Here is a 22,957-nt window from a genome sequence, read left to right as displayed (position 1 = left end):
GTGTGGGTCACTGGGCAGGTGTGGGTCACTGGGCAGGTGTGGATCACTGGGCAGGTGTGGATCACTGGGCAGGTGTGGGTCACTGGGCAGGTGTGGGTCACTGGGCAGGTGTGGGGTCACTGGGCAGGTGTGGGTCACTGGGCAGGTGTGGGGTCACTGGGCAGGTGTGGGTCACTGGGCAGGCACCTTCAAGTTGAGCCCAGCAGTCCTGCCCGGACATGCCTGCCCTTCCTCGCTCATGGGAGGGGCAGCTGTGGGGCTGCTGAGTTGGCCTGCGCCTCCTCCTTCAGTGACCCTCAAGGCCCCCCAAGGCCAAGTCATAGTCTGCAGCGCTGGACGCGGCCAGGGGTCTGAGGAGCCGGGCCAGCCTCGGGGTGTGCGTGGAGCCCAGTGTAGATCGAGTACAAAGGACCCTTGTTCGAAAGGTATTAAGGCTGTGGGGTGTGGTGGTGCATACCTGTAATGTAGAGGTAGAGGCATGAAGGTCAGGGGTTCAAGGCCAGCCTCTGGTCCAAGGTAAGCTCGAGGCTGGCCTGAGTTACATGAGGCCCTATCTCAGAAATGAAAAGAGAGACAGAGCTGGGCCTAAACCAAGCTGTGCCCCTGCCCAGGGCAGGTCCCACCAACCTGTGTACCTGAGCAGGCCAGCCTGGCCAAGGGGACTCCAGCAGGGACAGTTCCCAACAGATGCTGGGAAGAGAGATGGGGCGGATAGGGGGAAGACAGACTATTTGGTGAAATCTTAATGTAATATAAGATAGGAGACCATGTAGGGGTGCGGCTCGGGGTAGAGTGCTCGCTAGCGTGTGTGAGGACCTGGGTTCCGGCCCCAGTACTGGAAAACAAAACAACATAACAGGAGCAAAAGGTGCAGAGGGGGCCGAGAGGTGGCTCCGAGGTCTACAGCACCCGCCGCTCTTTCCAAGGACCCAGGTTCAGTTCCCAGCACCCACACAGTGGCTCACAACCATCGGGAACTCAGGTTCCAGGGGATCGGGTACCCACTTCTGACCCTCATGCGCACCAGAAACACATGTGGTGCACAGACATACATGCAGGCAAACATATAAGCATGAAATTAAATCTAAAATCTGAGCGTGGGGGCGCACGCCTGTGATCCCAGCATTAGGGGAGGCAGAGGCAGGCGGATCTCTGTGAGTTCCAGGCCAGCCTGGTCTACAGAGCAAGTCCCCGACAGCCAGGGCTACACAGACAAATACGTTTCAAGAACAAGCAAAGAAGCCAATCTAAAAATGCACTAATAGAAGAACACTGCTTACCGACTTGTGTACAAAACAGAATGGGCCGGCGAAGTGCACACTGCCCGTGACTGTTGCTGATTTAATATTTACTATTGATTTATCTTTTAGCTAAGCAGCGGTTATTCCTACACCAGCCGTGTACCCAAATCACCACACAGAGACTGGGATTTCTTTAATTAACCTAGGGCACAATGCTGGGCAACAGTTACTCCATCCTACACCTCCAAGCCCGCATAGCTTCCTCCCATTCAGATTTCCCACATTACACTTGCTTTTTAGTCACATCTTAGGTCTGGTTCATCTCTCCTCTTGTTTCCCTGTCCTCTCCTCTCAGACCTCTCCTCCCACTCCTTCTTTCTCCTCCCCTCTGGAGCAGGATGTCCCACCCTGTTCTCTCCATTGCTCAGCATTGGCTGGTTGTCTTATTGACAACACAGAGAACAAATGGTGGCGTGTTTACACAAACTTGAGACAGGTGATGCTTAGAATAAAGATAAAGCAATGTCGGGATTGAAACCAGCTGGGGGGGGGGGGTAGAGAAATCAGCCTGTGAATGAACAAGAGCAAATTGTGTACATTCCACAAGACTATTATGTTACTCAAGAGGCTAATACAGGATCAAGAGTTCAAGGCTAGCCTGGGCTATAGTTGTGAGAACTTGACTCAAACCCCAACGACAGGAGCTGATGTGGTGCCACATTCCTTTAACCACAGGGGTCTAGGCAGTTGTCTGTGTGTTCGGGGCCTGCCAGGTCTACACAGTGAGACCCTATCTCAAACAAACAACAGCAACAAAACCCACAGGGAACAATGAAGAAAAGAAGTAGGAAGTGTATAAACTGGCTGCATGACCCACCCAAAGGTTCTTATTGTAGATATAAGGAAGAGATCCGCCGGGGGCATCTGGAAGAGACCAGATGAAGTAGTGGACTGAACTTGGTCAGCAGACTGGACCTGGCCATGAGAGAAGAAGGGGGGGGGGGAGAAAGACAGAGAAGACCAAGTGTGAGGAAGAAGAAAGGGCCTAGAGAGAGAACTAAGAGGAGAGAGAGAGAGAACGAGCACAGAGCCAAAATAGCAGGGTTATAAGGAGAAATGGGAGAGCTGGGGGAGGGGAGTTCCTGAGCTACAGGAGTTCAGGGGGAGGGCAGGGATGCTAGCTTGCATGGCCTCTGAAATGTGTGACAGGTACTTGTGAGACTGAGGCAGCCCGGGGTCAGCACGAGCTTTGCTACGGCTAATGGTGCCACGCCACAGACAGCCACTTGTCACGTTTGTCAGTGGCAGAAGGGACCCCAGCTTCACAAGTCCCTGAGTGCTGGCTCTTATCTAACCTGCCAGAATTTGGACCTGAGAGGAAGGAAGCAGAGAGGGAGGGAGAAAAGAAGGAAGGAGGGCAGAGCGAGAGAGGCACAGAAGGGGGGAGAAAGTGAAGGACCCAGAAACCTCCTTTGCTCTCTGACCGGCTAGAGCAGCTTGGGTGGTCTTGGCCATTTGTATAAACGGGGCCTGAGTGGTTTCTTCTTGCTCAGCTTCTCCTGATGCTGTGTGAGAGCCTTCGAGGCTCACTCTCACCCATCACACTCACACCAGTGTGATACAGAGGACCAGCCTCAGGGAGCTGCTGCTGCTGCTGCTGCTGCTGCGAGCAGAAACTTACCACCTCAGAAAACCAGGTCTCCCTGAACGGTACTGTAGGTCCACTCCTGGGTACCAGTCGGCCAGGAGGGCCCGAGCAACACTCCCAAGAATGCATCATCAGCACAATTTGTGACAGTAAATTCACAAATAGAATTCTCCCCCCACACACACACACACACACATCCTTGTGGGCCTGTACTCTCTAGTATGGCATGGCTGTGTGTGGCCCTGGGCCCGGGACACGCAATAAACTTGGTCTTGAATGAAATGAAGAGTTCTGTCTCAGGAGCAGTTTCCAAGAACAAAGCTAAGAAAAATTCCCCAAGTGACCATGCTGAGCGTGGGGCGTGGGGCCTGTGCTGCCCATCAGTCTGTCCCCATCCTGGCAAAGGGATTTGCATATAGAAATAAGGCTGGCAGTGGGATTTGCATATAGAAATGAGGCTGGCCGTGGAATTTGCACATAGAAAGAATTAAGGCTGGGCCCCCATAACCTCAGAGCGGAGAGCTAACCGGCAACACCCTCCCTAGCCTTTTCTCTAGACTCCTCAGATTCCAGGTTGGCTCTCACTGGGTTCCCTAACGAACTAGCTTCTAGCTTCATCAGCCAACGCCTCCCGGTCTCCTCAGCAAGAGGGGCTCAATGAAAGACGCTGACCTCACACTTCTCAGGCTCTGTGGGGACCAAGGACCGCAGGCTCCTGCCAAGAGGCGTCCTCAGGATGCTCCTTCCATCCTGAAGAACACAGGCCCCACTGCCTCAAGGTGGAGCCTTCCCCTCCCCCACAGGGGCTCCTAGAATTCCCTTCCTTTGGCTGTTTGTGGGTGTCCGGCCCTGGCTTCGGCAAGCCTGCCATTCACCTCCAGGGGACCCACTGCTCCCAAAACAAGAAGGATTTACCAATTGCTCAAGGTGTGCCAGTCAGGTCTGTGCTTCAAGCCTTTTTCCATCCATAAATGTTTTGGTTTGGATTTGGGTTTTTAATTTTAATTTTTATTTTTTTTTAATTTTTGAGACAGGGTCTCCCTGTGTAGCCCTGGCTGGCCTGGAACTTGCTATGCAGACCAGGCTGGCTTTGAACTCACAGACAGCCTCCTGCCTCTGCCTCCAACTGCTGGGTTAAAGGAGTGTGACCCCATGGGTGACCATGACGCTCTCTTAACCCTTACAGTGTAAACCCTCTGAAGTGGGTTCTTGCTAGAACACACTTGAGGAAATGAGGCTCAGAGAGACAGAACGCTGCAGCGACGCTGACAGAAACAGCAGATCCAAGGCGGCAGGCGCTGGTGAACGGCCGGGTTCTGTCAGGTGCCGCACATCCATGAGGACCTGAGCTCAGTTCTCCAAAACACAGGTCAAACCAACAGCAAAGCAGACGCCAAGGCAACCGCGAGCTTATAATCACCGTGGTGGGAGGCAGAGGCACGCGGTTCCGTGCAGCTTGGCGCCTGGCAAGGCCAGGCTACCCTGGGTGCCCCCTGCCAATGGGAGGCCCACACTCAAAAGCAAAAGGGGATGGCTCCTAAGGAGTGACATCTCAAGCTCACATGTGTATTCCCCCAACACACACAGACATACGTGTGTGCGCGCGCACACACACACACACACACACACTCAAAACCAAACCCGAACCACTCAGTTGGGAGCCAGGCATGGCAGCCCACACATCTGTAATCCCAACATACAGGAGTTAGAGGCAGGAAGATCAGAAGTTCAAGGCCAGCCTCAGCTATAGGAAATTCAAGGCTAGCCTGGGCTACAAGAGACCCTGTCCCAAACAAACAAACAAACAAACAAACAAACAAAGAAATCCTTTGTTTTTCACCCAGCACGCAGGTTTATCTTTGCTTCCTCCTTTCTGGGCTCAGTCAGCGAGATGGCTCAGAGGACAGAGAGCATTTGCTCCCTCACACAAGACATGCAGGTTCAACTAGTGAAAGTCCTAAAACTCTGCTTACAAAAATGCTGTCAAGAGTAAATTGTTGGTTGGTTGGACAAGATCTCTAGTAGCCCAGGCTAGCCTGGAACTCAATGCGATGCTGAGGGTGACCTTGACTCCTGAGCCTCCACATCTGGAGTGCTGGGATACAGCTGTGTACCCCATGCTCGATTTATGGGCTGCTGGTCCCAGACCCGGGGCTCCACGGAAGTTCAGTACTCCACCAGCTGAGCTGTGGCCTCTCTCCAGTGCGCCCCCCTCCCACCAGAGCCTCCTTCCCGAGCCCTGGAGAGCCAAGGAGTTCCTTTTCCACATCCCTGGGGGCTGGAGTTTCAGGGGTGACTTGGAAATCACACAGGGGACGCCTGTGGCCCTGTTTTCCAGGGACAAGATGAGATGGAGCCATTTTCCCACAGGAACGGGCTCGGTGAAGGATGAGCCCTTTCTCTTCAGCCACGGGCCAGGCCACGTGTCCCCAGTGGCGCCCCACTGTCTGCAGCGCAGCCATGAGGAGCCACCCTGCCTCACTCCGGAGCCCTATCTGGAACGTTCTCTTCTAATTCATCCCATGACTTTGTCAGCCGGGACTCCTTCCCCGTGGGATTAGCTGGAACCCCTTCCTTTTCCAGCAACCAAGGCCGGTTCACTCCAGTCCACCAAGGTCACTTATCTCCCTCCGAGATAAGCGAAATCGAAGCTGCTGGGGGAAAAACACGGCACAGCTGTGACTCAGCTTGTTACGGATTTCCCAATAACATTTTAACCAGCTGCCTCTTCTCTGGAGACCATTAGCAAAGTACACAGACTAAACCGGTGTGCCAGGCTGGTCTTGCCTCGGACTTGAGGCTCACCATTTTTTTTTTTTTAAAGCAGGATTTCTGGCAGTTAGATGAAAGCCAGCGTCCCTCTGGCAGAAGGAACACATGGACCTATTAACATACACCTACCTGAGCTGCTTCGGCTCCCTCAGTCCCTGTTCACCAGTACCTGTACATTTCAAAGCCCCTACCTGGGGTTTCCTGGCCCTTGCCACCAACCAGCTACAGCTACCCTCTCTAGTCCTCCTCCTCCCTCTCAGGATGTTCCGTTCTCCATCTCTCCCTATCTCCCCATCTCCACCATTCTCTTCTGCTCTCCCGTTTCCCTAGCCCTGGGGCCACATCCACTTTGCTGGCCCTGATCGGTCTACTTCTTCCTCTCTCTGCTCTGGATCCAAATGCTCCTGGCTGTTCTCTCCTTAACCATCGCTGCTCGGTCCTGCCGGCAGGACCCTGCGTTGCTGCGATTGGAGGCAGACACTACTGCACCTGACGTACTTCGGTGCTGCGGATGGAACCTGGGCAACCGACTCACAGCATCCCCTGGCCGGACACTCTACTGTGGTGGACCGCAGAGGGAGTCCACGTCCTTCCATCGTGGTAGCAAAAGGTACGCTTGTGGCACAGACAGACACACATACAAAAGGGAAAGAACCAATTAAAAGCCCTTTTCTTATGAGTATTGAGGTGGACAATGGCACTTTGCTTTTCAGTGATACGATGTATTACACAGATATCCCATAAGCTCTTGTTGTTGTTTTGAGACAGTCTCAAATTGGCTGCAATCCCTCTGCCTCAGCCTCACGAGTGCTGATTACTGGTAGGAATGAGGCATCACACCCAACTCTTAAACTCTTGATCTATGTGTCAGAGATAAAACTAGATCCTCACTCAAATGCCAGGCCTTTAGCCTGGCCAGGAAGAAACTGCTATTATTACCGGGAGGACCTGACTCCTCCCAGTTAAAGCTGAGCCTCAAGGCAGCAATCCCTCTGTCTCATGCCAGGCAGAGGGCACCTCTCTCCTTCTGGGAACTGGGACTGGCAGGGAGAAATGGCTTGGGAGGGAACTTGAAGGAAATAAACATTTTATCTCAGAAAGCAGAGCCCTCTCCATCACACAGAGCCTCCCTCTCCATCACACAGGACAGACGCCCCAACCAACTGACAGAAAGCTCTGTCAGCTGGAATTGCAGGAAGTGCCTCAGGGATGGATTTGAGGACTGAAGAGGAGACCAGACCCATCGGCACTGGTCTCCCCACAGAGAGAAGCCACCATCAGCCTTGGGATAAATTCCCCAGCAGCTCCCCTTAGAATAGCCCCCTGGGACCAGGTCTGGGGAGATGGCTCAGTGCTCAAAGAGCTTGCCGTTCTCAGGGGAAATCTGAGGAAACGGATCATCGCCACACATCAAAACACGGTAGTAGGCTAATTTATCACAGGGAAGCCTGAACGGGCATAGCCCGGGATGGAGACAGTGGGATGGGAAACTGAGAGATGTACACGTCAGGCTACAGCCTATAGATTGGCCTTTTCCCGGAGGAAGAAGAAATCCCACAGACCAGCAGCCAGAAATCTCAGCATCAGAGTGTCCGTTTGCCTCTGAGTGTCCCTTAAACAGATCCCTGGCGTGCGGCCGCTCCTGCCACCCGTGGGAGCCCGAAGCATCTGGAAACTGAGGCCCAAGGTCACACAGGTAGACACTGAAGAGAGTGACATCGGCTGCTGCCAGAGTCCTCCAGGTGGGAAGACGCTATGTGAGAATTCTACCAACCCCCCCCCCCCCCCCCCCCCCCTCTCACTGGGGACCTCCTGCCCCCGGCTCGGGTCAGACCTGCTGTCAAAGTCCTTTCTCTCACTCCGTGGCCAGTGAGTCACCCTCTGTCAAGAGAATGTAACCTTTACGACAGATCACTTTCAAGCCCAAGGACCGGGGGAGGCCTGGTCTGTTCTGAAGTGCTCACGGGCCCTGGGTGACCCTCCATGCCGGGCCCTGGGGCTCCAGAGGTGGCTCTGAGCATCCTCCTGTCTGGGGCAGCCCTGATGCCGGGGTGGGGGACTGATCGGCTAGTCGGGTACTCCGGAGGCCTCATGCCAACCACCCAACAACCCTCCGCCCCGGAGCTCCGATGGGCCATCCCCATCCCAGCCCCTGCCTGAGAACCTTACTGGAAAACTGCCTCTTGCTCCGAACTTCTGGGATTTCAGGGGTCACAACAGAAGTGGGTGGGGTGGGGTGAGGGTTTCTAGGTGCTCCCCCCCCCCGCAGCCCTGTGTTTCCTTCATTGGAACATCAGTCAACACCAGGCTCTGCTGGGCTACACACCCTGGCCCAGTTTTTTTGTTTGTTTTATTTGTTTTATTTTTTATTTTAACTATCTCTGTATACAGCCCAGGCTATATATTCAAATTTGCAATCCACCTGCCTCGGTCTCTCAAGCGCTGCTTATATAGGTCAGATCTGCAGGGCCCTTCAAGACACTTTATGATGTCGGTCGGTCTATTCGCTTGTGATTTCCCGGTGGGAAGGGGAGGGGAAACGTGGCAGGCTGTAAAGGAAGGTTTCTTCCTCCGGCCTTTCCCAGCACAGGGCACACTTGGTAGGACCAAGGTGGACTGGTTGCTATGGAAACAAACAAGAGCATCTGTCACTCGTGGGGGGGGGGTAAGGGGACAGAGGCTGCAGGAAGAGCTGGTGCTGGTGGAGAGCCATTCCTGCTTTTGCAGAGCTTGGCGCCTCTGGGGACTCTGTCACGCGCGCGCGCGCACACACACACGCACTTGACGGCTGTCCCTCTTCAGCGTGACCAGCCGAGCAGAGGGCGCACTCCCTTCCCGGAGACCCGAGGCGGGCGTCACTGCGGCCACAAGGGAGTGAGGGAAGACCCACCTTCCCGGTGCCTCCGGACGGAGTGCAGAGAAGCTGCTGGCACGCATGTGTCCCTCGCCTGGTCCGCTGAGCTTCCCTTCGCTGAGATGTCCCTGCGGGCCTGGAAGTCCTCCTGCAGAGCTTGCCCGGAGCGAGGAGGTCCTCGGGCACCCACAGAAGCACACCCCCGGCCGCCATGCCAACACAAAGGGGCTCTGCGCCTCCTGGTGGGCACGGCTTTGAACTACAACTGGGAAGAGCCGCTTGGAACCTGTGTGGCCCCCCATCGCATTTCCTGGCATCCTCCTGCCTCCGCAGCTACCCTTTGGAGGCCTTCGACTCTCCTAATGGCCACTTTCACAGGCACCTCCAAAGCAGAATTCCCAGCACCATCTGGTCATTCTCCGAGTCTTTTGGGCCCTGGACCCTTTCTTGGGCCCAAGACAGCTGCGTTGTTTTTCCTGCATCAGTGAACCTTGTCCAAGCCAGGGTACAGCCTGGTCATCACTCCCAATTCCCAACGCATGAGCAATTAGCTTGCAGGCCCAGGGAGTTCAAACCATAAAGGTGACAATTAAAGTAGTTTTTATTTTTCTCTTTCTTTTCTTCTTCTTTTTTTTCTCTTTGTAGCCCTGACTGTCCTGGAACTTGCATTATATACCAGAACTCACAGAGATCTGCCAGCCTCTGCTTCCCTGAGTTCTGGGACTACAGGCCAGCTTAAAATATCTCTTAAGGCCTGGAGAGACGGCTCAGCAATTAAGAGCACTCGCTACTCTTTCGAAGGACCTGCTCTTTCGAAGGACCTGAACAGGACCAGAAGCCTGTAACTCCAACTCCCAAGGATCCAAAGCTTTCTTCTGGCTTCCGCTTCCTGGGGCACTTGTCCTCGTGCGTGTACACGCCCACGAATAAATAATGAATGAAATCTAACGGATATTTCTTAAATGCCCACACTGTGACCTCAGGACACACTTTGAACCATGTCCTCACCCTGCACCTAAATTTGGTTTGGTTTTGTTTGTTCAGAGGTCCTACGGAGCAGCCAGCCGAGCCAGGGGAGAGGGAACTTGACACCTGCTTTGAGAAGTCCCCTCCCACTCACGGCCAGTGTGTGACCTGTTTCACAAGCAGGTCTTGACTCCGCTTGGAGTGTAAACACTGAGTCAGTGCCGCTCGCTGCTGCAGACGTGTAAACAACTGACGGTCTCAGCCTCGGGGAGCAGGCGGGGAACCTAATCCTAAAAATAGGAAGGGCCCCGCCCTAGACATTTATCAAAGCAGATCGGGGCTGTAGGAACCAGTGCACGGTGGTCTCAGAGGAACCAGGAAAGGTTCCACCCCAGCCCCTGAGCCCCAGGAGGAGGGACAGCTAACCCCAGCACATCAGTGTGTGTGTCAAGGGACCCCTACCCCGCAGAGATTTTCCCACTGTCCCAGCTTGAGCTAAGTCAGCGCCACACTCGCTGACCTGGCCTGGCCCTTATCCGCCCTTTGGTCTGAAACTTGTTCTGCCCCTATGCCTGGAGCTCCCTGCCCCAGCTTAACTGATGTGCCTCACCTCCAGGGGAGCCCATCTCCGACCCTCCCCTGGGGTGGGCAGAGCGAGTGTGCTCCGCACGTGTCTGGCATTTGTCTGTGGGGGTTGGAGTGGGGCCTTGGATCACCTGGAGCTGCTGGGAACACAGGTCCTCTGAGAGAGCTGTCAGTGCTCAAGGGCTCTCCAGCCCTCTGTCAGCTTCCTGATCCTGCTTCCCGGGGACGCCGCCCACTCTGCTGTGGCCTCCTGGACCCTTTGTGGCCCTTGTGTGACCCACATATGCACATAGGTACGGGCTGTATGATGTGTGACCTGTGTTCTGAGAATAATTATTAGTTGTTAAGGCTGGAGTAAGGCTTGGGTGTGGTGGTGCGCACCTTGAGTCCTAGAACTCGGGAGGCAGAGGCAGGTGGATCTTTGTGAACTCAAGGACAGCCAGGGCTACATGGTGAATTCTAGGCCTTAACTTTTAAAAATAAATAAATAAATAAATAAATAAAGTAATAAGGGTGATGATGACTCTCGGGCGGGAAGAAGAAGGTTACTTGCCAGCAAGCCCGAAGACCTAAGTTCAACCCCAGGACCCACAAACCCCTGGGGAGGATCAGAATGATCATGAATGCATTCTGTATTCATCCGCCACCACCTGTGCCCACTCCTGCTTTGTGCGGTGCTGGGAATCGAACCCAGGGCCTTACACCTGCTCCACAAGGCCCCCTACCACCTGGGCTACCTCCCTAGGCCCCCTCCTCTTTGCTGTTCCTCTCAAGATTCCTGCTGGCCTGCTGTCTGGCTCCCAGTGCCTGAGAGCTGTCTGGGCACAGGCTGACGACACCCGTATGGGAGCTGCTTGGCTGGAGAGCTCAGGGCTGTCCCCAGGGAGTGCCCACTGCTTGGCACCCTGAGCAGGGCTGGATGAGGCTATGTTGGAGGCGCGTCCGTGGGTGCCCCTGGAGGGGCAGACTCGGCCCCATGCTTCATTAGTACATTTCTGTTCCCAGGATGTGGAAGACACATAAATACAAGAATTCTTGGATTGGGCCCCGGAGAGAAGGCTCAGCTTTCAGACACACACTGCCCTTGCCTTCAGGCTGGGCAGCGGAACTCCAGCTCCAGGGATCCGATGCCCCATTCTGGCTCCTGCATTCACAGGTACAAACCCACACAAATGGGAGCTAGAAGCGCAGAGGGGAAGGGGTGGGCAGAAGGCGTGCCCGCCAGCAGTGTGGGTTGCTGACGGCATGGCCACAGCCATCCACAGAGGCCCAGCCTCTGTCCGGTGTGGGCCGTTTGCTTTTTCAGGTTGGATGGGACAGTGCGTCAGTCTGTGTGACCCAGTTTCTAAAACAGTTACGTGTTTACGAACGACCACAACACCGCCGTCCGAATATCCTCAGACGGTTCAGTAAACATGAGTCATGGGGTCCCAGGCCACAGGTTCGGTTTTAACTGGAGCCGGCCTCCACGCCCCGCCCTGTTGTCTTGCTCCTGGATCCTGAGGGCTCCAAAGACCCAGCCGACGCCAGGCAAGGCCCCGTGTCCCTCCGTGTCCCTCCGCCCCGGGCGTGAGGTGACAAGGACACTCACACACACCCGTGGACACACCTCTGCATGGGTGGGCCGTGGGTAGATACAGCCCCAAAGGGTGTGGTCAGAGACGGTGGGACCGTTGAGACGCACTGAAGTCGCCTGCCATAGCCAAGTCTGCTCGGAGCCTCTCGTGAACTCAAGCCACCTGGGGTGGCAAAACCCTGTGTTTCCATAGAGGCCTAGAGCATAGTTCAAGCACGTAGCTGAGCAACAGCAGCAAGCAATAATGAGCAGTCTAAGTGAACCCGCCTATCCGCTATGGGGGGTGGAGACAGACGTCTAGGTCTTGAATTTATTGTTATTCTTAGGTGTCACGTTAAAATTCCTACGGGGCTGCCTCAGCCACCGGGGGCTCTTGCTGCCCGAGCAGAGGACCCCAGGTCAGTTCCCAGTCCCTGGGTCAGGTGGCCCACAGTTCTAGGAGACTCAGTGGGCCTCTGTAGGCTCGGCACTCGCACCCGCACGGGTACAGACAATCTAAGCTAAGTTCATAAAAAGCAAGACTTCGGAGGTCTTCGCTGAGGAAGTCTGAAAGGACGATTGTGATTGTGGAGAGCGTAGTAATTTGTACCACCTACCAAGCCCTGTCCATCCCCTCCCCCACACAGCCCCCCTCCAGGTCTGGCTTGAAGCACAGCTATAATCCCCGTCGACCTCCCCGCCCCCACCCCAGTGGGCACACAGCTGGGCCCATGACAAGCGTCACCACACCAGGAGGCTTTGTGTGTTTACCAAGGCGATGGTTAATCAATCCTTCTAAACCCTTGGTCGGTCGTCCTCTGTGGCCTCTCTCCCCGTTAAGTCACACCTTACATTCTTGACAAAATTTGTCGAATTAACAAAACAAACAAACAAACAAAAAACCAAAAGCAATTTGAGCTGGGGGTCTGGGGAGGTTTCAGGACAGGGATTCTCTGTAGCCTGGGCTGTCCTGGAATGCGCTCTGTAGACCAGGCTGCCCTCGAACTCAGGATCTGCCTGCATCCCTGGGATTAAGGCCTGTGCTGCCGCCACCACCCCACTAATAAAATGAATTTTAAAGACACGTAAACACACAAACAGACACTCTTTTGAAAGAGGGAAAGGAAAGAACTCCTGGACCCTGGAGTCCGGTCTGACGGAAGTCTGTGTCGTTAACAGTTTTACTCGAAGCTCCGCCCTGGGTGGTTCGGTTGATCCCAACCAGAATGAGCAAAAAGCGCGAGAGACAGACCGGAGCGGGCAGAGGCTGTGGCCCCTCGCCAGCAGCTCTCACGTGGTGCCCTTGAGAGCAGGGTCTCCGGGGCCTGAGTCAGCACGGCTGAGCTCACAAGCTGCCTCTGCTGCTCCTTCCGCTGGTTCCCGCGAGGGCAGGGATCCGTGTCTGGGCACCAGCGTTATCACTGCAGCATATTTAATATAAGGAGAGAAGTTCATTATGAAAGGGAGGGGGAAGGGCGTCCAGAAAGACACCGAGAGTCGGAGAAAAGAGGAGGGAGGGAGGAGGAGAGGGAGAGAGAGCGCCTTTATCTGGCTCGTCTCTACCGGCCGCTTCTGCAGGCGAAGACCTCAGGGGTTGCTAGGCAACCGAGATGCAGGCTCTCTGGACCAACCTAACAGTAACCTTCCCCACCGAAGGGAGGCTAATCTTGTTGAAGAAAGCCTAAGGTCTGGGACTTGTGACAGCCTAACTACACACACACACACACACACACACACACACACACACACACACACACACACACACACACTTAAAAACCAAAAGGAGGGGCTGGAAAAATGGCTCAGAGGTTAAGAGCACTGGCTGTTCTTCCAAAGGTCCTGAGTTCAATTCCCAGCAACCACATGGTACCTCATAACCATCTATTATGAGATTTGGTGCCCTCTTCTGTACATGTACACAGACATTGTATACATGATAAATAAATCTAAAAAAAAAAATAAAATCTGAAAAAAAAGGAAACTGTTCAGAAACTGCCTGTGAACTCGCCCTGCCAGTTCCCTAAACCCCGCAATGTGACAGCTGGCAGCGCAGCCCTGAGGCTATCCAGAGACTTCCAGAGTGTACAGGAGGATGCCCAGGGCTTGTACCAACTACCTCTCCAGCTTCTTCTTCTTACGCACTTGGGAAGATATTAAAACAGCCAGTTCCTGTCAGCTACCATGGTGTGTGTGTGTGTGTGTGTGTCTCTGTGCATATTATATAACATGTGTAAATATGTGTATGTATTTCTCTGTATGGTCGAGGGGATTCAGGTTAAGAGGGGTTTTCATTGTAGTTCTTTTCCTCTTGTTTTGAATACCTATTCAAAGGATTTCAAAAATGTATTTTATTCTGTGTATACGCACAGCCTGGGCACACGTGGGGGTCAGAGGACACCTTTCTGGAGTAGAGTCTCTCCTCACGTGGGTCCCTGGAGCTGAGCTAAATCAGCGGTCGTCAGACTTGGTGGCAAGCCCCTTTACCAGCTATGCTCTCTAGACAACCCGGAAGATTAGCAAGATGGGATCATTTCCCTTTGGAAGGACAGGGCTGAGTGTGTGTACCAGCACAAGCGGAAATGTATAACTTCCTCTGCAAAAGGGGCACACCGAGGTTTTGCGCTCAATAAAATATTTATTCCTTTTATAAAAGTAACACTACACATTAAACACCCAGAATGCACACACACAGAACTTGTAGTTATAAACAAACTTTCTCGGGACCGGAAATCCCTTTGAGGGGTTAGGAGGGGAGACAGACAAAGCCTCGAAAGAAGAGTGAAGGCAGAGGGGACAGAGGAGACCGGGAAAGGCAATCCTCCCCCCTCCCCATGAGCTGCCGGCAAGGAGAAACAGGAGTAACTGACTCAGCGCCCAGCTATCTAGAAGGTGGGCTTGCTGGGCAGACAGGAGGCACCCAGAGAGCATGGGGCTGGAGAGTTGTCTGTGGGCCTCGCTTCGGGAATGGGTTCAGGCGAGGCCAAAGGGAACTTCAGAGGCAGGATGGGTTCCACAGGCTTGAGAAAGAATGAATCCAGCAGGCACAGGAGCCAGACCTGAAAGGGTGATGGGGTCCGGAGTGGAAGAGAAGGCGACTGGGCCAGCACTCAGCTCTGAGTAATGGAGACCCCAGCTCTTTCCAGCTTTGCACAGAGCATTAGCAGCTGGGAGGAGGAGGGGTGGGAGAGGGACCCCTCTCCAGCGAGACCCCTGTCCCCTGGGAAGCAGCCTGGAGGGCAGGGCTTGTTTGGCTGTCCTTTACAGCAAATGGTTGTTCCAGAAGAATCGCAGCAGCATGGGACCCCTCAGGAACATCAGCACCACGAAAGGAGCCAGCGCCCCGCCGGGCTCCTGTGGAAGATGCTGTGCAGAAAGACAGTGGTCTCGTGGGTTAGGTTGCTAATTTGGGGCTGGCAAGATGACTCTGCAGAGAAAGGCACCTGCCGGCAAGTCTAACTATAAGGAGGGAACCGACTCCACAAGCCATTTCTTTCTCTCTCCCTCTCCTCCCGAGTATGCCTCCCAATGACTAATGTGAACAAAAAGAATGACAAATTTAATATACTACAAAACGTTAACTCAGCCCAGCCCCGCTGGTGATCGTGTGACTGAAGGTGACCACCACAACCCTTGCGGACATTTGGGGGACCACCGGACACGCATGGGGCACCCTTCCTCCCGCTCCTGGTGGTATCCCAGAATCCTTCCTGGCGGTCTCAGGGAAATAAGCAAGGCCCCCCTTGGGCCCCAGGGACCAGGCAGACATACATGAGTGACAAGCAGAGGCAGATCCTATCAGAGCTGGGAGGGACAAAGGCCCCAGCACTGTCTGTGAGAGGGTCAGCAGGGAAGGCGTGACACCAACAGGGACCCGGGGGCCTCCTGGTGGCTTTGTCCCACTCAAGAAGGGTCCTGGCCCCAGGGATGGTGGCACTCACCTGTCACCCCCCCCTCCCAGGGAAGGAGAGGGCAGGAGGGGCAGCAGGAAGTTTTGTGGAATCCTGGGCTGGGACTCCATCCCCGAAGGAAAAGCAAAGAGTTAGCAGAGCATGGGGGCACACGCCTTTAATCCCGGCCCTCAGGAGGCAGAGGCTGGTGGGTCTCAGAATTTGAGGCCAGCCTGGTCTACAGAGCAAGTTCCAGGACAGCCAGAGCTACAAAAAGAAATCTTGTCTTGAAAAACCAAAAAGAAAGAGCAAAATAAAGAGCTAGGAATACAGCATAGTCATAGAACACTTGCCTGGCATGGTGAGGCCCTGGGTTCAATCCCCAGTGTGTGTCAGGGTGGGTGGGTGAGGGTAGGGGATGGGGGTGGGACAGAGGAGGAGCCCATGAGGGGACATCAAGGCCCTTCATGTCTGCTGACACCCACCTCTCCATGACTGTATGTTTTTCTTTGGGGTTTGCTTTTTCTTTGGAGACAGGGTCTTGCTGTATGTCCCTGGCTGCCCTGGAGCTCACTCCCTTGCCTGTAACTTCCGCCTCTGCCTCCTGAGTGCTAGGGCTGCACGGCTGCACCACTGGCTTCCGCTACTGTTTCTTCCTGCATGGCCACGCTTACTGGGCTCCTCCCGGGCATTCTTCAGATGGCCACCCCTGCCTTGGGGCTCAGTGGACCTCACAGCCCCTCTCTACACCCGCCCCCAACTCCTGGTCTCTCAGTGAACCTGCCCTTCCCTCTTCCATTTTTGAGATTTAAAAAGAATGTATATGTGTATGGGTGTTTTTAACATTTATTATGATGATGTTGATGAGGGGGCGTGGGTACCCACAGAGATCAGAGCTTACTGAATGGCCCTGGAGCTGAAGTTACAAGTGGTTGTGAGCCGCCTTGTGCGGGTTTCAGGATGTTGCATTCAGGTCCTCCGGAAGAGCGGTACATGCTCTTACTCGCCATTCTGTCTGGTATTCTGTCTGCAAGTCTGCCTGGGTAACACTTGCATGCAATGCCATCATGAGGCCAGAAGAGGGCAGCAGTTCCCATGAAACTTTGGTCACGGTTGTGAGCTGTAACGATGTGGGCGCTGGGAGCTGAACTCAGGACCTCTGGAAGAGCAGCCAGTGCTCTTAACCTCTGAACCATCTCTCCAGGCCCCAGCAGGGGTCACTCTTAAGGGGCTGCCTCCTTTTCCCCCTGTCTTTTGCTCCCAGACAATTGCTACTATCTGATAATTACAGTCCATTCACCATTCGTCTCCGTGGGAAACTCCATTAATGGAAATCCGCCAGCAACAGAATAAGGAGTGTGGACTTGGTTCTGTCAGTAACTGAAAACACGAGAGACTTTGACCTTTCTGGAGCTGACATCAGTTAGGGAAGTTAGATGACCACCCCTCCAGCTTGGCCAGGAGAAAAACCAAAGAGTACATAGATAAATCACCAACCACTCAGCCACTCAACTGGTGGCCTCAGGCAGGCCGCCATGTCTCTGAAACCCAACTGCCTCCCCTGGCATGGGCTTTGTGGTAATTCACTGTGAGGGAAGTTTTCTCAGAGAGAAGGGGCTGGAAACCGGCCTCTTTCCCTCCTCCTAGCAAACTCTGAGTTCTCCCTGGCATTGCTGCATAACTCAGAGCTCAGGGAACAATGCCACATCCCAATCAGGCTAATCTGGTTAAATTTAGAGACTGTGGTCTCCAAGGGGCTGGTCCCAGTGCCCGGGAGGGACCCACAAAGGCACAAAGGTCCTCATGAGGCTAAGAGGCTGAAGTGCGATTCTATTGCGATGGTCTTGTTTTGCTTGAAACAAGACCTCAAGGAGCCCAGGCTAGCCTCAGACTCCCCGTGTACCTGAATTCCCGATCCTCCTGCCCCTTACTCCCAAGTGCTGGGATTCCGGTCTGAGCAACCACACCCCGCTTACCCCTGGCTTATTGGGGCTTGCTCCAGGATTACAAAGTTTGAAGGGAATTTTGTATTGTCTCCTCTTGGCCCAGGTTGTAAATAAAGGCAGGTGTGCTAATTAAGGAGCCTCGGTGGATTTTGGGGAAAGGTGGTGGCTCCAAGGCACAGCACCCCCTTCCCCGCCATGGAGCCTCCACGACCACTATTCGCTGCCGACCGCAGCTGAGTCTAGGGTATAACGGCTGTGAGCGGTCATTTCTGGGCACCGTGGCTACCTGGCCACCGCTGTCCTGTCTCTTCTGCCCTCCCCTCCCTGGCGGGTCCCTGCCGGGCACACCATGCTCTCACCTCCTGGATCATCCCTCGATTGACACTGTCCCCAATGTGTCTGAGCTGCATGGTCAGCTCCTGGATTTCTTCCGGCTGGTGATGGTGGCGGTTCCGGCCGCTGTCGCTCTCCTTCGGCTGAGAGACTGGACTGTGGCCTGCGAGGACAGAAGCATTCAAGAGACAGCCATCGACTCTGCAAAGCCACCTCCAGCCATTCAGAGCGGTCTTAGCACGGTGTGTGTATGCATGCGTGTGTGGGATGCGATTGTGTTTATTTCCTTTTCCCTTCCATTGGAGCAGGGATGTGGGTGAAGGCAGGCATCTCACAACTCCGCAGGACTGGATCTTTGCTTTCTTTCTTTTTTTTTTTTTTTTTTAACTTTTTTTTAAAGATTTATTTATTATGTATAAAGTGCTCTGTCTGCATGTACACCTGCATGCCAGAAGAGGGCACCAAAATCTCACTACAGATGGTTGTGAGCCACTGAGCCACTGTGTGGTTGCTGGGAATTGAACTCAGGACCTCTGGAAGTGTAGCCAGCGCTCTTAACCTCTGAGCCGTCACTCCAGCCCAGGACTGGATCTTTCCAGTTGTCCAGCATGCTTTTTGTTTGGGTTTGTTTTCTTTTTCATTTAATACCTTACCTGGGGAGACTTGCACATTTATTTCCTTGCACCCAGGGACTGCTTTTGAACCAGGAGAGGGTGAAGGACTCATGCTCATGGGTGCTTTGGGAACCTTGTCAAGAATAAAGTTCAGTAAGGAATCCCCAAATGTTTCAGGTGTGGGAAGAGATGTAAATTACGGCTGCTGAGGCTGGAGGGATACTCCGAGGTTCAGAGCACCGGCTGCCCTCCCAGGTTTGCTCCCAGCACCCAGACAGCGGCTCCCAACCATCTCTAACTCCGGTTCCAGGGGCCCTGACGCCCTCTTCTGGCCTGCGTCGGCATCACACACACAGGCAGGCAGGCAAACACTCAGACACAGAAATTGCTTTAAAAGTGGCTACTAGTGAGTGCACAGGGACCTCAGCGCCAGGACTTAAAGAGAAGCACTTGGCCGGTTGCGCTGCTCAGTGGGGGCTCTCGGCGCCTCCTCACCTTGGCCTTGCCCCTGGGGCAGCCCGGAGGCTCCAGCTCTGCTAGGAAGGCAGAGGTCATGTGCCCCCACTCTCCCTCCCTCTCCTTTCTCCCTCCGTCCCATCCTCTTCTCTCCCCCCTCTCTCCCTCTCTCCATTCTTTTCCCTTCCCCCTTCCTCCAGTCCACCCCTCTGCTTTCTTAATTTTTCAGACTTCCTTTTTCCTTTTCATTTTGCACTTTCTCTTTCTTGTTTCTTTTTATTTTAAAGGTGTATTTTCTTTTCAATCCCGAGTGTGAATGACTGGTGGCCATGAGCCACCCAGGTAGATACGAGGAACCATCTCCCATCTTTGTCTTTTAATTTTGTTTTTATTTTTGAGACAGGATTTCTCCGTGTAGCCCAGGCTGCCCTCACACTCACAGAGATCTGCCTGCCTCTGCCTCCCAGAGTGCTGGGATCACAAACGTGCTGATTTGAAGTTTCTTAATTAGTTTTTCCCCCCGGTGGCTCGGGGTTAATAGAAACTACAAGCTTTAGAAGGACGATGCAGCTGGCAACAAAGAGATGAGTTAGTCTACCACTGTCTTCCCGTAGTTAATGTTTATTTTTTATTTTAAATAATTTATATTTTATTTACGAGTATGTGGGGTGCGGATGCCTTTAGAGGCGACATGAAAGAGGGTTCCAGTTTCCCTGGAGTCACAGACAGTTGTGAGCTGTCCTGTGGGAGCCGAGATCCAACCCAGGTCCTCTGCAAGAGCAGCCTGCGCTTTTAACCCCTGAGCCATCTCTGCAGCGCCTTCATTTTTAAACCGTGCCCGAGTTTATGTTTCCAGTGCAAATAAAAACACATACTAAGTGAAATACTTCCCTGAGCTTGACGCTCACCCCTTACCTGGGTTCCTTGGCATAGCTGGAACTGGCGGCGGCTGACAAGTCCGGTCAGGAACTCCTGCGGAGTTGTTTGTCCAGCGGTGATTGGAAACAATTGGTTACTTTGAAGGTTGGACAGAACTTTGGGTTTATAAACAGTGCTAAGATGTAGGGGTTTGTTGTTGTTTTGCTGGCTGGAAAACACATCCTCTCGGTGCGTGGTGGCGCACGCCCTTGGGGAGGCGCAGGCAGGTGGATAGCTGTGAGTTGGAGGGAGGTCAGCCTGGTCTACAAAGCGAGTCCGGGACAGCCAAGGCTACAGAGGGAAACCTTGTGTTGAAAAAAGAAAAGAAAAGAAACGGAAAGGGAAGGGAAGAAAGAAGAAAAGAAATCCTCGGACAGTGTTCCCAGCAAACATTTGGTGTGTTAAGTGGACAGTCATGCTTTGAGTGACTTTCTCCACAAACAGGGCCTGCCGGCGGGCGGAGGCGGGGGAGGGCACTCTAAAGTGTGTCTTTTCCTGTAACGTTATCTCACGCATACAGATGTCCTGCCTGCGTGCAGATGTGTGTGCACCACATGCGTTCAGTTCCCTGGGAGGGCAAAGGAGGTGGCAAACTCCCGAGGGTTGGTTGTGAGCCTCCATACGGTGCTGGGATCTGAACCCGGGTCCTCTGAGAGCACGCCCAGCGCTCTCAATGGCTCAGTCATCTCTCCAGCCCTTTAAGGCGTTTTCCTATTTACCCAAAAATCTTTCCGGGATTCCTGGTCTTTAGATCCTCACTTCATACCCCAACCCTGTATCTCCAGGTTTCTTTCTTTTTTTTTTTTTTTCTCCCCCTCAAGTAATTTTTCTTGAACTTAGTAGCCGCACGGATGGAAGAGAAGTCTAATGGGTACACGCAGTGGACGAAGGTGCCAGCAGGACCTGGGGACACGAGGTCGGAGTCCTTCAACACACATACATGCTGGGCTGTCCTCCTGACCAGTGGCTTCTCTCCGGAAGGCACCAGGGCAGCTGCGCGCTTTCGGAAGGTCCCGTCTGCAGCAGCAGGCGTGGTCTCCGCCAGCTCCAGGTCCCGAGTTCGATCCTCCCCATCCCTCTGCCAGAGAGTGCTCCATGGCCTGGAAACCCAGAGCCCAGCACCTCAGGGTGGCTTCTGCTTCAGGTCTGGGGAGTCGGGGTCACATTTGCTTGGGGCGGGGGGGGGGGGGGGGGGGGGGGGGGGGGGGTCCCCCCTCGGGGGGGCCGGGGGGGGGGCGGATGTGCACGATGCTGTTTCTCCTCTTGAAAAGCCACTTGATGCATTGGCCCCGAGAGAAGGCTCTGTTCTCCTCAATGCCAGCCAGAGCCCGCTTGCTCAGGGTGAGCTAAGCCACCTTGCCCGCAGTGGTCCTGTGCCCAGGGCCTCCTTCAGCACGGAGGAGGCGCCGCTGGGGGCGACGTCACTGCGGATCAGGCCACTGCATGCTGTGGTTTGCAGTGGCCCAAGGCGTCTGCGGGACCCTTTGACACTCCTGGCCAGCTGCGTCCTTGCGGGCCAGGGAGCCTGGGGTGTGGTCATGCGTCACTATCTGTGCGTGGCCCACGCCTGTGAAGCGGGCTTCGGGTGCCCGGGCTGGTTCGTGGTGGTGCCGGGACCCCGCAGGGTGAGGGGTAGGTTGGTCGGGACAAGGGCTTGGTTAGCACCTGCTGTCGCCTTTAGCGTATCAGAAGCCATTTTGCCTCCAAGTCTCCGTTTTGATCATAAGGTGAAATTAAGTTCAAGTTCTCAGGCCTGCTGCCTGAGACCAGGATACAATTCAGTAGCTCAACGCTTGCTGCCTAGAATAAAACAACAGGCAATGAACACGTGTTCTGCTGGGGTTAAAGACTGCAACATCCTAGGTCCCCCAAAAGCCCCCCAAAGCTCCCCTACCCCAAATCCCAGCCAATCAGCTTAAAGCGCTTTGTCTAGCTACGGAGATACAACACAGTTCACTGAGATCAAAATCGACTGTGTTTAGCCGGTCAAAACGATGTAATGCTGCCCCTCCTTTTGGTTTTTAATTGTGTGTGTGTGTGTGTGTGTGTGTGTGTGTGTGTGTGTGTGTGTGAGAGAGAGAGAGAGAGAGAGAGAGAGAGAGAGAGAGAGAGAGAGAGGGGGTGCGCTGGGGTGCTTGAGGAAGCCAGAGGCATTGGGCTCCTCGGTACTGCAGTTATGCCAACACGCCTGGGTCTTGAAATAGCTGGCATTTAGCAGACTTCGCTCCTGGGTCACGGTAGGCCACACCTCCTTTCTGTGCGTTTCTTCCCGTGATCCTCTAGAACGGCAGGGGAGGGAGGGCTTTGAAGCCACAGCATAGGCGGAGCCGCAGTGAGGCCGAGGTCTCTCGGGATGCGGCCCCTCGCTGCGGTGCCTGCGTGGAGAGGAAATGTCTTGGCGCCGTGGTTTTTGACAGAGGGGAGCAGGGAGCGGCTGATCTACAGCCACAAGGACGTCGAACTGCCGAGGGGCACGGCTCCAGTCCCCACGGCTCTCAGTTAGTGAAGAGATGCTCGTGTTCGGGGATTGGGACTTATTTCTAGTTAGTGAAGAGATGCTGGTGTTCGGGGATTGGGACTTATTTCTTTAGAGACAGGATCGTGAGTGTCCCAGGGTGGCCTCAAACTCAGCGTGTGGCCAAGAACTCTGGGGCCTCCTGCAGCGGCGCTGAGCGACCGAAGGCCTGATGTTCGCTGCCTCTAATCTTGGTTTGACAGATGTGCATTTGAAGGCTTGCAGACTTGTTTTTTTTCTTTTTAGGTGCAGTCTATTTAAAACTGATAGAGGGTAGGGGCTGGGCAGATGGCTCAGCAATTCAGGGCCGCTCTTCCAGAGGACCCCAGTTCAATTCCCAGCGCACACGTGAGGTGCACAGCTCTCTGTAACTCCAGTTCTTCCGGGTACATAGTGCATAGACATACATGTAGGCAAAACACCCATACACATAAAATAAAAATAATTTAAAAGTAGAAAAATCTTTTGAAAAGCATATAAAACGACAATTGACTGGGCTACATTTAAAAAGAGAAACGCACTGGGCAGCGGTGGCGCACGCCTTTAATCCCAGCACTTGGGACAGAGGCAGGTGGATCTCTGTGAGTTCGAGGCTAGCCTGGTCTACAGAGTGAGTGCCAGGACTGCCAGGGCTACACAGAGAAATCCTGTCTTGAAAAAATGGAAA

General features: G+C 54.0%; 1 protein-coding gene and 1 long non-coding RNA gene across 3 annotated transcripts; one reads left to right on the top strand and one right to left on the bottom strand.

Moving 5' to 3' along the window:
- The first annotated feature begins 5,743 nt into the window (after positions 1-5,743).
- LOC129676685 (uncharacterized) lies at positions 5,744-8,545 on the top strand. Its single transcript, XR_008720103.1, has 3 exons — positions 5,744-6,271; positions 7,283-7,403; positions 8,464-8,545. It is a non-coding gene; the product is annotated as an uncharacterized LOC129676685 (long non-coding RNA).
- Positions 8,546-14,279: 5,734 nt separating this feature from the next.
- Positions 14,280-19,806, bottom strand: Pxt1 (peroxisomal testis enriched protein 1). Of its 2 annotated transcripts, none has more exons than XM_055607209.1 (3): positions 19,773-19,806; positions 17,814-17,950; positions 14,280-14,984 (listed from the first exon to the last, which is right to left on the bottom strand). In XM_055607209.1, the coding sequence occupies exons 1-3, from the start codon at positions 19,786-19,788 to the stop codon at positions 14,880-14,882; spliced, it is 258 nt and encodes an 85-aa protein (XP_055463184.1). In that variant the 5' UTR covers positions 19,789-19,806; the 3' UTR covers positions 14,280-14,879. The 2 variants fall into 2 exon arrangements, with proteins under 2 accessions (XP_055463184.1, XP_055463183.1); XM_055607208.1 differs by having other exon boundaries at positions 14,280-14,677.
- Positions 19,807-22,957: the final 3,151 nt, after the last annotated feature.

The sequence above is a fragment of the Psammomys obesus genome, unplaced genomic scaffold, assembly GCF_907164565.1.
Source record: "Psammomys obesus unplaced genomic scaffold, mPsaObe1.curated_primary_1811, whole genome shotgun sequence".
Lineage (NCBI taxonomy): Eukaryota > Metazoa > Chordata > Mammalia > Rodentia > Muridae > Psammomys > Psammomys obesus.
Note: the sequence above shows the minus strand (reverse complement) of the source record. Positions and strands in the feature narration are given on the sequence as shown.